The sequence below is a fragment of the Phaethon lepturus genome, unplaced genomic scaffold (assembly GCF_000687285.1).
Source record: "Phaethon lepturus isolate BGI_N335 unplaced genomic scaffold, ASM68728v1 scaffold14864, whole genome shotgun sequence".
Lineage (NCBI taxonomy): Eukaryota > Metazoa > Chordata > Aves > Phaethontiformes > Phaethontidae > Phaethon > Phaethon lepturus.
The window spans coordinates 22,261-37,077 of NW_010532743.1; the positions used below are offsets into that span (position 1 = coordinate 22,261).

General features: G+C 41.1%; 1 protein-coding gene across 1 annotated transcript in view; it reads left to right on the forward strand.

Moving 5' to 3' along the window:
- The window catches only part of DTNA (dystrobrevin, alpha), a gene marked incomplete at its 3' end in the record, with an annotated part of 39,250 nt that overhangs the window by 22,092 nt on the left and 2,341 nt on the right, over nt 1–14,817 (forward strand). The window contains exons 7-10 of the mRNA XM_010284942.1: nt 2,016–2,113; nt 3,489–3,602; nt 6,878–6,974; nt 12,524–12,683. Coding sequence (XP_010283244.1) covers nt 2,016–2,113; nt 3,489–3,602; nt 6,878–6,974; nt 12,524–12,683 — 469 coding nt within the window. The remainder of the gene's footprint in view (nt 1–2,015; nt 2,114–3,488; nt 3,603–6,877; nt 6,975–12,523; nt 12,684–14,817) is intronic.

Here is a 14,817-nt window from a genome sequence, read left to right on the forward strand (position 1 = left end):
CTGCATTAGCCCTGGCTCCCATTTTCATTTCAGAGCAATGATTATTATGCTCTATGTATCCCAAGATAGAAGGTGATGACAGGCTAAAACCTCACTAACTATATTCAGGAATAAGAGAGAATGAAGCAGGAACCTAATTGAAGTATATAAAATCTTAAATGGCAGAAATAAGGTCAGCCTGGTTACTTTTTTCCCATCTCAGCACATTTGATAGAACAAGGGACCATAAATGATGGTTAAGTGAAAAGCAGCCTGCCTGGAGTGCCCGGAAGCATATTTTCACACCGAGATTTACAATGCGAGGTCAATTGAAAGGGCGAAATCAGGCACCACTCTTGGTGTAAAAACATTGAGTCACGTTCATCCCGGGAAGACGAATCTGCCGCCCCGTGCAGCCGCCTGTCGTGGAAGATTTCACAGTACAGGGGAAGAGAAGGGTGCACGGGTGCTCCCGGTCTGCCAGCCCAGCTCAGATCAGTCCCTTCCAGAGGTGTGACAACAGTGTTTCAAATTTAAGGCAACCTGTAGGTTAATGTCCTGTTTCTGAAGGATGGTAATTCTTTATGGGACCAAGATTTCCCATTAGTAATGTGTCTGGGTAGAAACTGGTAGAAATCAGTTGTATATAACATGTGTCTGTGATATGGGGGAAACTTAAGAAACAGTATTTAAGTAACTTTTAAACAGAGCTGGTTTGAAGGAAAATACTGAAATTCTCTTTGCCATTGTGCAATTTGCAATTGTGCTTTTTGAACAAAGGAGACAGAAGGAATCTGTACACAGAAATCTTTCCGAGCACAAGAGTGGCACCACGTTAGGAGCACAGTGGAAGTTTTTAAAGTTTTGCTGATGGCCATTCTGTTTTTTAAGGAACAAAATGTATTAATAACACTGAGCATTCAGGATAAAGATCCTGTTTCCCTCTGTATCGGTCATGACACCCACCAGCATGTGTCAGTTCTTTATGCACTCCTCCGCTTCCGTATGGTTGGAGCGTACCCATAGCAGAAAAAACAGTAAATGGTTACAGGCATAGCGTAGCGTCCTTTCCCCACAGACAGTGCTAGCCTTTGTTATGAGATGTAGCTTCATCCTTGCTGAGGGTCCATTCCTGCAAGGTGCCACCTCCTGGAGGAGGACGTGGCTGGCATCACATAAAATTGGGCTCCAGAGTTACACTTCATAGGGCTCTTATGGTGAGAAACGCTCAGATCACAGCAGGAGCTTAGCAGAGTCCTTTTAATGTCCGGTTCTTTCAGGTTGGAGTTAGAAATAAATTGATACCTTTGATAGCTGTGAAACTTTAAATGTCTTGCTCTGCATTGTCATTGATACAACACTGAAATACAGGAATGTCAACAAACAAGCCAATATTTGGTTATTGCCAATGAACATGAAAAAAGAGCATAGTCCGATGAAGCTGTAGTGAGCACTGCCTCATTTGGTAAGAAATAGTTTAATTACCACTTAATTTTATTGGGGGAAAAAAGGTTCGGCTGAACCTGAAGGACTGGGGAAAGAGCTTTCCTGAAGTATCACCAGAGCGTATAGGAAAAATTGGCCAAATGGGCCACACAGCCAGACTGAAAACTGAGTACAGCTTTCAGACCGAAAGCAAAACCACACTTTCAAGAGAAGGAAGCATCACTGCACTGGAAACACAGCCTCTTCTTTTTGGAGAAGAACGCTGTTTTTCGCTTCAGTATATTTCTCTTGTCTCTAGTATCAAAATTAACAGCCATATTACAGCAACTGCCTGCAGCAATGCCATTGCCTTTTACAATTGGTTCAGAGGAAGCTCCTTGAAGCAATGAATGACAGGATGGTAAACACTGAGTCTTATTTACTCTAGCACTTACCCTGCTTTTACTAGAAATGGAGCCGTACTGGTATGAGCGCAACATGGATAGTCTTTTTTTAGTGTAGGCAAGCCTGGTACTGCATTTTCTGTGAGCAGATCTGTGTTGGACATGTTGGCTATTCCTCCTTCAATGCAGCCTTCTCTCTTACAACAGCAACAGGGTCAGCAGAGAGGGGCATCAGATATCTCCTTCACCATTGATGCAAACAAGCAACAAAGGCAGCTGATTGCTGAACTTGAAAATAAAAACCGGTAAGCATTCGCAAAGTACCTGGTTTTGTTCAGTCCCATATATTGTGTATGTTTGTTTTTTTTACCACCTACATTTTTACCACCTACTTCTCTGCAGTATGTTTATACATGCACATACACCTCCCCCTACAAAAAGCACAAGGCACAAAAAGGTCCACAGAATATGACAAAGACTGAAATCCACAGCCAGCCTGTGTTTTAATGGGTGTGCTGTTCAATGACGTGATATAACCATTGATACTTTACTGTTTGCAGCTGCTGTTTGTTAAGAGTTTAAAAAAAAAAAAAAACTGTCCTGTTTCAAAACCAGATTAACTTTGAGCTGGATCCTCTATAGCACTAAAACATGAAATGAAAGGATCAGTCAGTCACACTGGTAATGTTATGCTCCCCTCCTTTTATTTGTGAAAAAGATGATTAAAGCTCTCCAGAACACAGTCTGCTTGCGACAGGTTTGCAGAAAGGTTAGCAGCAAGTTAGGCTGCTGATCAAATGAGACAGTAGGTACAAATGGGACCGAGACTGAGAGACAGTGTCCAGGCAAAATAGGGCAGCCAGCCCCAAAAAGGAATGACGCCTGTTTGTTAGGAGCAGAGGATCTGGCCCTGGGTATCAGACTGCCTGATGCCATGAAATGTATGGCAGCAGAGCTCTGCCTTTACTGCCGGACTGTAAAACGGAGGCCAGCCCAGACCAGATGGTTTCCTATTCCAAACTCGGCACTGCCTTCTGTCACCATGTAATGAGCCACCAGCTCCACTCTCGATTTGCCTTTCATAGTTCGAGGCTGCCTCCTGACCGTTTGCTATCCAGCACGTTGTGAAGAAGAGAAAAAATCCACAAAGGTTTCAACCTTCTGCTGTGAAGCTTTGTATTAGCCTTTTGACAGCGCTCCAGGGCTGGCAAGCCAGCCATAACAAGTCCTGTTAAAGGGCTTCTGCTTGAATTGTTGACTTCTCTCAGATCTCTACTTATATTAAAAGTATTTTTTTAAGTGCCAAATATTTTCTCTGATACTCAAGAGGGGACCGATATTATTTTACTTTTTGTGAAATTGATGTGATCCTTTAAATGTTCAGGGGGAAGAAGTAGAAGGGAGCAATTTAAGGATATTGCTATTTCACGTCTACCTCTGATTTTGCGGGGTCTTGAAGAAATATTTCCTGTCATAGTGAAACCCTGAAAGTTTATTTAAAAAATAAACCAGAGACCTGTCTCAGTGCTGAGGGCTTCTTTTGCTGGTTGGAGCCCAGTCATTATATCCATGTTGATGAAGAGCTACATAGTCACACTTTTTCTCCTCTTGCAATGTCCAGTGAGCTGGTTTTGTGGAAAATTACTGACCTGTGGTCTTCTGCTTATTCTCTTCCCCAAGAGAAATCCTACAGGAGATCCAGAGGCTGCGACTCGAACATGAGCAAGCATCCCAGCCCACACCAGAGAAGGCACAACAAAATCCCACCCTCCTTGCAGAGCTCCGGCTCCTGAGGTAAGTCCACAGCAGTAAAACCTCCAGCAATGACTGGGGCCAGCCAGTCATTCTCAATAAAAGAAGAAATAAGAGATAAGCCTGGCTTACAGTTTTGGGGGCTTTTTTAAGTAAATAAGTACACAGTGTGTATTTTTTCTCCATTTTCAGTGCAGGCTGTAGTCCTAAAAGTAATTAAGCTTATGCTTTAAACAGCATGCATGAGGAATCTCACATATTACTCATCTACATTAAATTAAGCATGTGCATTACTGTTTGCAGAGTTAGGCCCTTAGGTCATTTGGAATAGGTCCCCACAGCCCTGTCCAAATGCCATTAATTATATGGGGAAAAATGTTCTGTCAGATCAAATGCTTCTACAAAGACTTCTCATTTATGCTAGAGTAAATACAGAGCTACATGAAAATAAAGGCAGAATTAGACATTAATTTTTTGAAATTTCCCCCATGTGTTGAACTCTAAGGAGAGGTCAGTTCTCTTCACGGTGCAAAACCAGGCTGCAGAATGATCCTCCTTGTCATGTGGCAAGTGAGGAGTAATGTCATCTGCAGCAGCTGAAGATTTAGAGGATCATTTCTCCAATTATCACACCAAACTAAAAACATTGATATGGATGTGTCTGCATGTTAATTAGGATACTCTATATGGATATACTAATTGCCATGTATATCACATTGAAGAATTGGCCCAGATCCATAGGCTCCCTGCAAGTCCTGAAGTTCCTGTTGTGAGAGCCAGAGAATCCAATAAGAACTACTCAAAACACTTCATGTGAACAGAGAATACAGTAAACACTTTCTAGTGAAACAATGCTAGATTAAATTTTATCCCCCCCTCATAGAGCAGTTCTCACATCAAAAGACTAAAGAACATTTTTGGCCACTTAGCCGCTCCTCACACAAGTAATACTTCAGTGGTCTGGTTCATAACTGAATGAAAATACTCTAAGAAATTGTGTTACATTTTTTCTTTACGGATACTGTGTAGTTTTATTATTGAGTTTTCCACACTAAAATATTTTTCTGTTTCATAAATAATTACATTTGCTTTCCAATCTGAAGACAAATTAGCATCTTCATTTCTATGACTGATTTTAGTATGTAATTACTTCTAGATATCTACAGGCAAGTGACATTGTGAGACGTATAAAAGTGACTGTGATGAAAATGTGTACGCTGCATAAAATATACCAAAAACGTAGCTCCTGTGCATCAAGCCTAAAGTCTATTTTAAGCAGGTTTAGGTTAGCTTTCTATGCAGTTGACAAATAAAATTTATTATCCTTAAAAAAAAAAAAATCAAATTACTGTGCAGTGTTGACTGACTACTTAATTTTTCCCTCTTTTCAATTTTGCTACGCATATTAAAAGCATAATAACCTTATTTGAATTTCCTGACATGGGATGTCCCTAGGGCAGTGATGCTGAGTTCTTCAATTATTATATCTTCTCTGATTTAATGTGCAGTGTCAGAGTCAGAAAATAACTTTTAATCTGTGGGTCTGTACTGCTTTGCATACCTTCTAAAATGTTCACTATTTGAGAGGCAAAAGGTAGGCTTTTGATTTACTGTGGAGTTTCAACACCACCCCAAATTCCTAGACGCTTAAGATGTCACAAGGCTGTTCTTACCATGTGTAAAACAGCAGGACTCAGAACAGCAGCACTGATTCACGTCTGTTACCCCACAGATTTTGGGGGCTTGAAGCAATTAGGGCAGTAAGGCAATTTGGTTCATATAATGTTAAAAAATGCTGGAATCTGTAAACTATGTTGTGGGTGCCTGGCCCAGCATCTTTCACCAGCTGCTGTAGTGTTGCAGACTCAGGGAAATAGGGTTCTGAACACAACATTCCCTCACATTACCAGTGCTGTCTTGGAGATGGGTTAGAAAGCCCATTACTTCCAAGAACTTGCTCTGGAGTACAGCTGGAGAAGAAAGCCAGAGGAGCAGTCTGTACATTGCACACTGCTTAGGTCCTCTCTCCCCGTAGAATGAATCTAAAACCCATCAGAGGTCTGTGTTAGGACCTGCCACTTTGAATTACATGGATAAGGTATCTTCCTTTTATAAGCAGTTTCTTCAACTCAGTTGCCTTTGTACAGTTCATAGCATTTCCAACCATTACATGCCTGGAAAAGAAAAGCCAGCACAGGCAATTTGTAGCAGAAAATAGATTAATCCTCCAGAGGACGGAATACAACCTGGCAGTGTTACTATATGATCCTATTATATAGGTGAGAGAGAGCACACATGAGCAATCTTGTAGAAATCAGCGTTGTTTATATTAATAACTGCTCACTTACAGAGAAGGCTTAAAATCAGGGTTTCATAGTTCCCTAAATACAGGAAATATACTTAGTCTTGTTGACTCTGGTGCTTTTCCACTTAGGATTACGTTGTCCTATTCTACAGGTAGTACAAGGCTAACAACATAGTGTTTTTATGTTATTTGCAACACAGTAGTGTATAAAATACACCTAATACATATATTTTTCAACAGTAATGTTGTTAATTACATCATAGCTTCCAGGAGGCAACAAATTTATTTCGTATTTATGTGGGGACCTCTCACACAACATGTGCAAGTGCTGAACCCCTGTCCTGTGCGTGGAACTGTGCAGAATCAAAGCTGTTCCCGTTTATTATGTGGGCACAAACTGTCACACTTGGAGTGGCTCAGTATTCACTTGTCACAGGACCAGCACTGGACTCTGAGTCCAAAGAGCTATTTTCAAGCAGTTGTATCTCCACTATGTGATAATCTTACTCTTGCTTTGAGAAAAAAATAGAAACACAAGCAGATCACCATGGTTTTCTGGCTGAATTTCTGGAGTCTCTTAGCTTCTCTCCTATCTCGCTGTGTTCAGTGTCCCTGCCGTAATTCCCTGTCCTTCAGGGCATGGCTCTCATTTCTCCTGACGGCTAGTGAGGTTATTGACTAGAGAGATCCAAAGACAAAAGCTGCCAAGCATTCCCACAAGGGAATTTAATACAAACTTGTTTGAACCTCATTTGTTCTTTGGAGGAGGATCTGTGCCAGTGTCTCTCTTTTTCCTAATCACTGTATTCAGTCCCATGAATATTTTCTGTATGAGGGAACTCCCTAGCTTTCACGTAGCCCTGTTTCTAAGCACTATGCTGAATTCACACAGTGAGTTTGCTTTCCTGCAGTCTATAGGCACACGCCTCATAGTCGGGCTGGGGAAGCGATGCAGTTAAAAGCTGCTGAAGCTGTCAGGTGTAAGTTCTGATCCTATCTGCTTGTTTCTCAGACAGCGGAAGGACGAGCTGGAACAGAGGATGTCTGCTCTCCAGGAAAGCCGGAGGGAGCTGATGGTTCAGTTAGAAGGCCTCATGAAACTGCTCAAGGTAAGGAGCTACCAAGGACAACAGGCGGAGTGAAGCAAGAGAGGAGAGGCAGGAGATACGACCACAAAATTGTGCAGAGCTTGACTATTTCCACCCATAAAATTTGGCTTTTTTTCCTTCCCTTTCTATTTTTTGCCATGGTCTCTCAATTCAGAGGTTTCAAATGATGTTGCTCCTGCAGTAACAGTGCATCATCATTGTCACCTACTGCTAAGTGGATGGAACACTAGAGGCAGGCTCTGAACTGTTGAAGAATTAATACAGTCCTTTAAATAATATTGCAGCATGATGCAATACAGTCCTGTTTTGTTCTTTTTGCAGAAGGATTTGGCCGTATTTCTGATTTCAGGCTCGCAATCTCTGGATCAGCCATTTGACAATGTTCAAATACAAAATATTTTGTGGTCCAGTTTCAGGTGGTTTTAGTGTTTTCTCTGTTGAGGACATAAAAAAAAAAAAAATAGGAAAAGAAAAAAACCGACACGTAAAATGAGTTAACTAATAACCGTGAGAAAAACAACTCGGCACTGTACACTGTTATCTGCTCCAGCTGACGGTACAGAAGTGTTTTTGCTAGTCCTTTCAGGTGTGCCATTTGACAACCACATCTAACTCTGGTCTTAGAGATGCTTCCCCAACAACACTTGGTCATTTTCATAAATACAGAAACTAGCCTTTGTTAAACAGATGAAACGTGCGTCAACAAAGGATTTCAGTTAAAAATGGAGGTATCAAAAAGCATGTGCATTTTTAAGACAGACTAGGATAAGATGGAAAACGTGTCTTTATTTGCAGAGTCCAGCCCTATTTTACCTGATGTACCTCAGGACAGATGATGCCAGAAATTCACATTGGAAGAAAGTGCTCTGAATAGCATAAGAGTCTGTTTTATCATTGGCCATGCCAGATAAAATGAGTGCATGGAAACTCAGTGTAACTTGGGTCAAATAAAATAAAATGCTTTGATAAAAGCAGAAAGAATTTCACTGAAATCCATTTTGCAACATGTATTTGCTTCAAAGGATGAGTTTGACCCCTTATATCATTTACATCTCCTCAGGCCCAGGCTTCTGCAGCCACAGTGCAGGAATTGGTGGCACCTGCGCAGCAGAGCCCACCACATAGCCAGCAGATTTCGGGGAGCTGGGAGTAGACAGGATACTTTTCACTTAACCTATGGTAGAGCTGCTGCAGTGCTACAACTAGCAGTGAGGGCTGCCTGCTGGCATTGCGCTGCCTGGACAAAGAGAATTTGGGGTGGGAAATGACAGTAGCTTTCTGCACGCTTTGCATGTTTCTGGTGTTTCAAGGTGTGCAGAGTTGGGACCATAACCTGGCCACATACCTTCAACTATCTCAACTGTAGGTTTAGCCCTGTACTCCAAATTTGGCTTTGTTTTCTGTTCTTTACTTACCTCCTGGCTAATCTCATGTGCTGATCCTCTTTTTCTTTAGGAAGAAGAATTGAAACAGGTAGTAAGTTACCTCCTTGTTGGAGGCCTCACTAACTCCTAAATGTGATTGTGTTCCTGTGATTTATTTTACTTCCTTTGCTTGAAATGTGTGTGTGTTCTTTTGACCAAGATTAATATTTTGCTATTTTTTCACACATTATTTTCAAGTACCTTGGAGCAATTTTCACAATTAAACCTCTTAGACCTCTAGAAAGGGTGGCTTTCATGTCTAGACCCTTCTACAAGGAGTCTTGATCTTTTTCTCACTCCTCTAAATAAGAACATGGAAGATATGGAAACCACCAGCCAAATGTAGTGAAACCAACCTAGAATATGAATTAAAGTACACTTTTATCATAGATTACATTTTGCAAATGTAATAAGAGTTCTGGAAGTTTAAGAAAAATATAGCTGAGTTTAAATTAGATGAGGACAATGAGTTTGAAATCCCACTTTATGCAGAAAAATTCAGGGCATTGTGTGCACATTTTTAAAAGTTGGTATTGATACTAATAGTCACATGGGTCTTCAGGAGAATAATGTAGTTTCTAGGCTTCTGCACCCTAGATCAAAAAGAGCAAGTATTTGTATTACTAATGATAAATTTTAAAAGATTTAATTGTTTTGGAGCTTTGTAGTATTGAAATGGATCTTGGAAAGATATTAGGCTAAAAAAAAGCACTTGTCAGCAGTCTGATTTATGAGTCCAATAAACATGTTTCATTTTAACAAAACATGCTTCCTTCTGGTTTCATCAGCAGAAGTACAGCGACGCATCTGATGTGTTCTCTCTATGGTAGAGCATGCAGAGTTTGTAGGTAATGCTCACCTTCATAAAAGTAATATTTTGGCTAATTTTTGTAAAGCATTCATCTGTTGGACCCAAAAAAAAAATCTGACCAAGCATCACCTCCCTGTAAGGGCCATCTTTTTGATCCTGCATAAAAGTATTGAAAGATCTTCCATTCATAAAAAAAGAAATTTCCAACGTGACAAGAGTTTCCCTACCATATAAAATGTTCACTGGACAGTGTAAGTGAAAGCACATTTTCAGGCTATTATGAGATACGATTTTCTTCTTCCGAGAGTAATAGCCTCGCTGAATACCAGGTGATGATGCTAAGGAATTACTCGCACATTTTCCATGAAATGATCCCCATTACACTATGCCATTTCATGATCTGTTGAGAGAAACAGTATTAAATTAATTTCTGGAGGAATTCAATTGGAACGAGCAGCCAGGCAATTCATCTAATGCATATGAACTTTCTATTTCTCTACTGCCCTTCCTTGAGAAAGGATAGTAAGTTCTTCACATCCCTGTCACTTGAGGAGGCTGTGAGATGGGCTTTCCCCGTATGTCATCCCGGTTCAGTTCCAGCAGAGGGAGCAATGGGCTAAAGCGCCTGTAAAGCCAGTTTTCATTTCAAGCATTTTATCCTAAGCATGACTTTTGGCAGTGGGGAATGTCTAGCAAGGGTTGACTTAAAATCAATAGCAGATTGGCCAGGGATCGTGAATTAAACATGGAAGTTTTCCTGGAAGGCATGAGAACATCGATAGCTGCAACCAAGTGCAACACAACAGCGGAAGCCATCCACATAGCCGTGGTGGCCGTGGTAGCTCCCCTTTCAGCATGCCTTAGTCCTCAGCTGGCGGGGCTGCTGAGGTCTGGGGGCAATTCGGTGCTCCATTTCTCTGCTGAGATTACCAAGCACTCGCTACTGATCGTCGTAGCAGGTTTCAGGCCATTAGCGCTAGCCTGTGAAAAACATGTTTCTCCTGACAACCACGAAGCAGGAATTCAATCCTAATAGCACTTTGTTCCCACAAACTTGGGCTGAGGTGGCTCGAGATGAGCAAAATATAATTAAGATATTCACCTCTCTGAAATCAGGCATTCCCTAATACCCTCCTATTTCAGCTTGCTGTTCATCAGTTCTGTCTGATACTGCCCCAATAGTATAAAAAGAGAGATTTTACTGGACAGAGGACTCCAACTGCTTCATCTCCCTGTGCTTCTCAAACAGTTTGTTCCAACACTGAAAGCTACAGATAAGAGAGCACTGTTTATCATAAACACAAGATCTCAGTCATAGCTGCAAAGCAGACACAAGAGTAGGCACTGGTGTGCAGCAGCTTTTACATTTCTCTTGTGGGAAAATTCCAGCGAAGAAGTACTGGCAGGCATCTGTTATTTTTAGTAAATAAAATGCCTATTCTGAAGTTGATTCCTTAAATGTGACTTGACTATAGGAAGCAAATTTTGTCCATTTTTTTCTCATCTTCTCTGAAAGTTCCCACTGTTGTTGGTGTTCCCCAGAACCAACATCAAAGGCAAAGGGGGAGCTGAGGAAAAAGGGCAAGTGAAAAAGGGAGCTGGGAACCAGAAATTCTTTCACAAGTTTGTTTCGCAGAGGATGAAACATGCGCTGTCAGGGCATGAAAGGAGATAGCTGTAGCTCCCAGATCCCCTGCCTTGATGTGCAAGGGGTGTGACCTCCAAGGACCTTGGAGCATCTCCAGGTTGCTCTGTGCCCTGCCTCTGGAGGACTAGAGATCTGCATTTCTGCTGCAGTGCGTACAGATGATTCCAGAAACAGGAGAGCATCTGGCTCTCATATATTCGACTTCCCTTTCATCCATCATTTAAATGTTCTAAAACTGATCATTAAAGAAATTATAAGTGTTAAATCCTCCGTTCTCCCATCAGTAATGTGCTTATTCCTCATAAACCTAATTTGCCCTTGATATCTCTCTAGTGATAATGTCTCTTAGAAAGGGGTGCTGGGAGAAAAGAACAAATAGCTTAGTATTCTGATACATTATTTATGGTCTGGGGCAGGAATTTATAAAAATCTCAAGGGCAATGCTGCACTCCTGCAGTGGGCTACTCTTGTCTTTTTTAGAACATATATTTGCCAAACCGTACCAGAGCAGCAATGGCAGCCACTACAGGAGTCAAAAGAAGTGGCATGGGAAGAGTTAAGAAATCCTTCTGAACTCTCAAAATAAACCCAGGGTGAGGGAGACACCAGTCCTCGGGTTACTTTTCACCATAAACAACCACGGGCATGTGTTGCAGTTCCTCTGTAATAGCACTCAAGCCACCTCCATCCCTGGCATCTACCAAATACAGGTTTTCAGTCAAAAGCCGTGTGCAGTTTGGTGTGGGCTCCAGCATTTGTTTTTCTTGCGTGGATACATGTTCCCAGGAGTTTTGAAACAGTGGATGAAAAGGGCAGTGTGTCTCTTGGAATCACTCACCCAACTGCATTTGTAAAAATGACTATTTTATAAAGTCTGCTTGAATTTCAGCTAAGTGATACTAACGGTGAGGTGCTAACAGCATGACATTTTATATGACTGGTGTTAAAACATTTTCACTTCCAGCAGCTGAACCCATAGCAGGAATTTATATTGCCCAATCCCCACAGTGTTTTGGGAGTGCCTGAGTATATCCTGTAGAGTGAACAATTTAATAGTGTATGATTTAATAGCAGCTTAAAATAGTTCTCTGGCTCCGAATAAAAAGCAGAAAGCTATATTATTTATTGCAAGTGTCAGACTTTATGTGACTGAGAGGCTGCATGTACCATGAAAAACTTCTGCAGGGATGCGGAGGACAGGGCCGTGATCAGGTCTCACGGCAGCGCTCTGATGAAAGGGGGTGTTTCAGTCCCTTGCCCAGGCTGGAAGCCACGTTGATGCCAGCATCTTTCCCCTTCTCACAGCCTGAACGGGCTATGTTTCATCAAACATGCATGTGAACTGGGGGAATGAGAGAGGGAAGAGGGCAGAGAGAAGGTCTATACTTTGGTCTTTATTAACTCAGACTTTTTAAATTTAGCTGCCTGACATTTTCCCATGCTTAAAGGAAGTCAGATCTCGACTCATATTTTCCTACTTGCTGTTTTTCTACATAGAAGTGTTGCTATCTGCTAACAACTGACTTCAGTATATTTCCTTTAGCAAAGTTAACATTACCCAACTGATTACAAACAGCATGATGCCTTTAAGCTAAGGGATGGGTGACAAGGACAGCAGGTGAAGGCTCTTGCAAGACTTGTTTAACCCCTTGTGATTGTTTTGCAGACTCAAGGGGCAGGCTCCCCACGTTCCTCACCCAGCCACACTATCAGTCGACCAATTCCAATGCCCATCAGGTCTGCCTCTGCCTGCTCCACCCCAACCCACGCACCTCAGGACTCTCTGACTGGGGTGGGAGGAGATGTGCAGGAAGCCTTTGCACAAAGTAAGTCTCATTAATAGCTTGTCTGAGGTACTCAGAGACTGTTTGAAGAATCATTATTTCTTGTGGTTAATGCCTAAATGAACTTGAGCTTCTGAGTTACATGCAGTGAAACAAAATCAGATAAAAAAATCTGCAACAACTGTGTTTTGCCATTGAAAATCAACTTTGTCAGCCAGACAGATTTTGCTGTCAAACTGAGCAGGTAAGCAAAAACTGCACAATGATGCTAGTTAATGGATTTTTAGGTAAGAGGGAATTTTGACACAAGATGGTCAGACCTGTTATCAGTGCTTTGTTATCCAGAAGAAGAATTGCTATTGACCTCAGCAAGGCGTTGTCAGTGTGTTTAGTTTTAAATAAAGATTTTGCTAGGAATAGGTGATACAAGCATAGAATTAGTTCAGGTGGAAAGGGCTCTTGTAAGTCACCATGTCCTCCTGCTCCAAGAAAGAGGACTTCAAAGTGAAATCAAACCTTAACGAGTTGAGTTCTGGATGACTCCTGGCACGCATTTTCCACAGCCTCTGTTGTAGTAGTTGACTATGCTTACTGTGTAAAATTTTTGTCCTTGTGTCTGATTGGAACATTCCTTGATGGAACTTGTGACTGTTGTCCCTTGTCCTTTTGCTCTGGGTCGCTGAGAAGAGTCCAGCTGGACTAGAAAAGAATCGAGTCTGGAAGTCTAGGTGCACCCTTCCTTTGCATTTCCAGAAAACTGCCATAGGCTGCACTGTGTTTCTCACTCCTCTTTCCACTCTTTTGTCAAGTAACAATAAATTTTAAATTGGTTTTAATTTCTAAGGCCACAAATTAAATGATTATGTTGAATACTAAAGAACGTAAGTAGTCTATGTGATCTAAATGAAGAAATATTCCTTCTTTTTCTAATCTGCTCTTTCCTAAAATATTTACATAACTGCAGTTCTTTTATTTTAATACTTTTTTTTTCCCCTCTTTCTCTACTACAAATCAAATGTAAGCAGAGCTCTGGAGTTCCTCTGCTACAGTGGAAGCGTGTCTGTTCCCTGGAGCCCAGTTCAGCCTTCTCATACACATTTCCCCTTGACTTTCATGTCAATTGTGTCTCTGTGTGTCTTATGTCAAGGTTGAATCTATAATGCAATCAAGAACTTTCTACCAAAGTACTAGTGGATTCATGTATTGAACATGTTTTACCAAGGCATAATTCCTACTCCCAGCATAACAGGTTGCTGGATATCTCATTTTCTGTGGCAAAAGAAACAGGCAAGACATATTTTTCTTTCTGACGTGAAAAAAAATTGAGACAGGCAAAAACCTCTATGCTGTTATAGGACAGTTTCTTCCAGAGCTAAGAGTAAGAGAAATAATGTAGTGACCACAATAAAATATCCATAAATAATACTAAGGCTGCCTCAGGCAAATGCTTTTTAAGTATATAAATGTGTTCTGTTCAAGAGAAAAAGCAATATAAAAAGGTAAGCGACCACATTTAAAAACTGCTGCGTTTGATAAATATCTAGCTTTATGTCATTATTTGCCATATTCCCTAGATGGGAAGGTCAAACCCAAAGAACTTGAAGCCAGCTGTTCTGTCACATCTTGACATACGATTTGGCGGCGGGGAGCTGAGATTTTGTGGCTCCATTCTGTGCTGCAGAGATCTGCCTATATATATACAATGCAGACAAGCCATGGTTAAAGCATGGTTTCTCTGGTTTTTTTCTCTTTCATAGTGTTTGCAATAGTTCGGAGATACAAAATTGAGAAGACTTTAGAAAGGGAATGCCTGTCTGAGTGTGTGTGTGTAAGAGAGACACTAACTATATTAATTTACATTCTAGTAACCATTTGCTAATGGATACATTAGGAAAAAAAACTCTTTAGGATTTGGGGAATTTTTTTAAATGTATTGTTTTACATTCAGCCAGTTTTTAAGAATCTACAGCAGTCGAATCGTGCCAATTCCTGTGAATAATGCAGTATGGAAGACTAGAGATTCTGTGGGATATATTGATTGTTCAGCTACAATAGGAGCTATGTTTGGGACTTGGGGGAGTTAAGCACGCGTTACCCACAGCCTGCTCCTAGGGAAGGAGTATTTCATGCAGCTCACAAGAATCTTTCATGATTGATGGTTAAGGGAATATTGCCA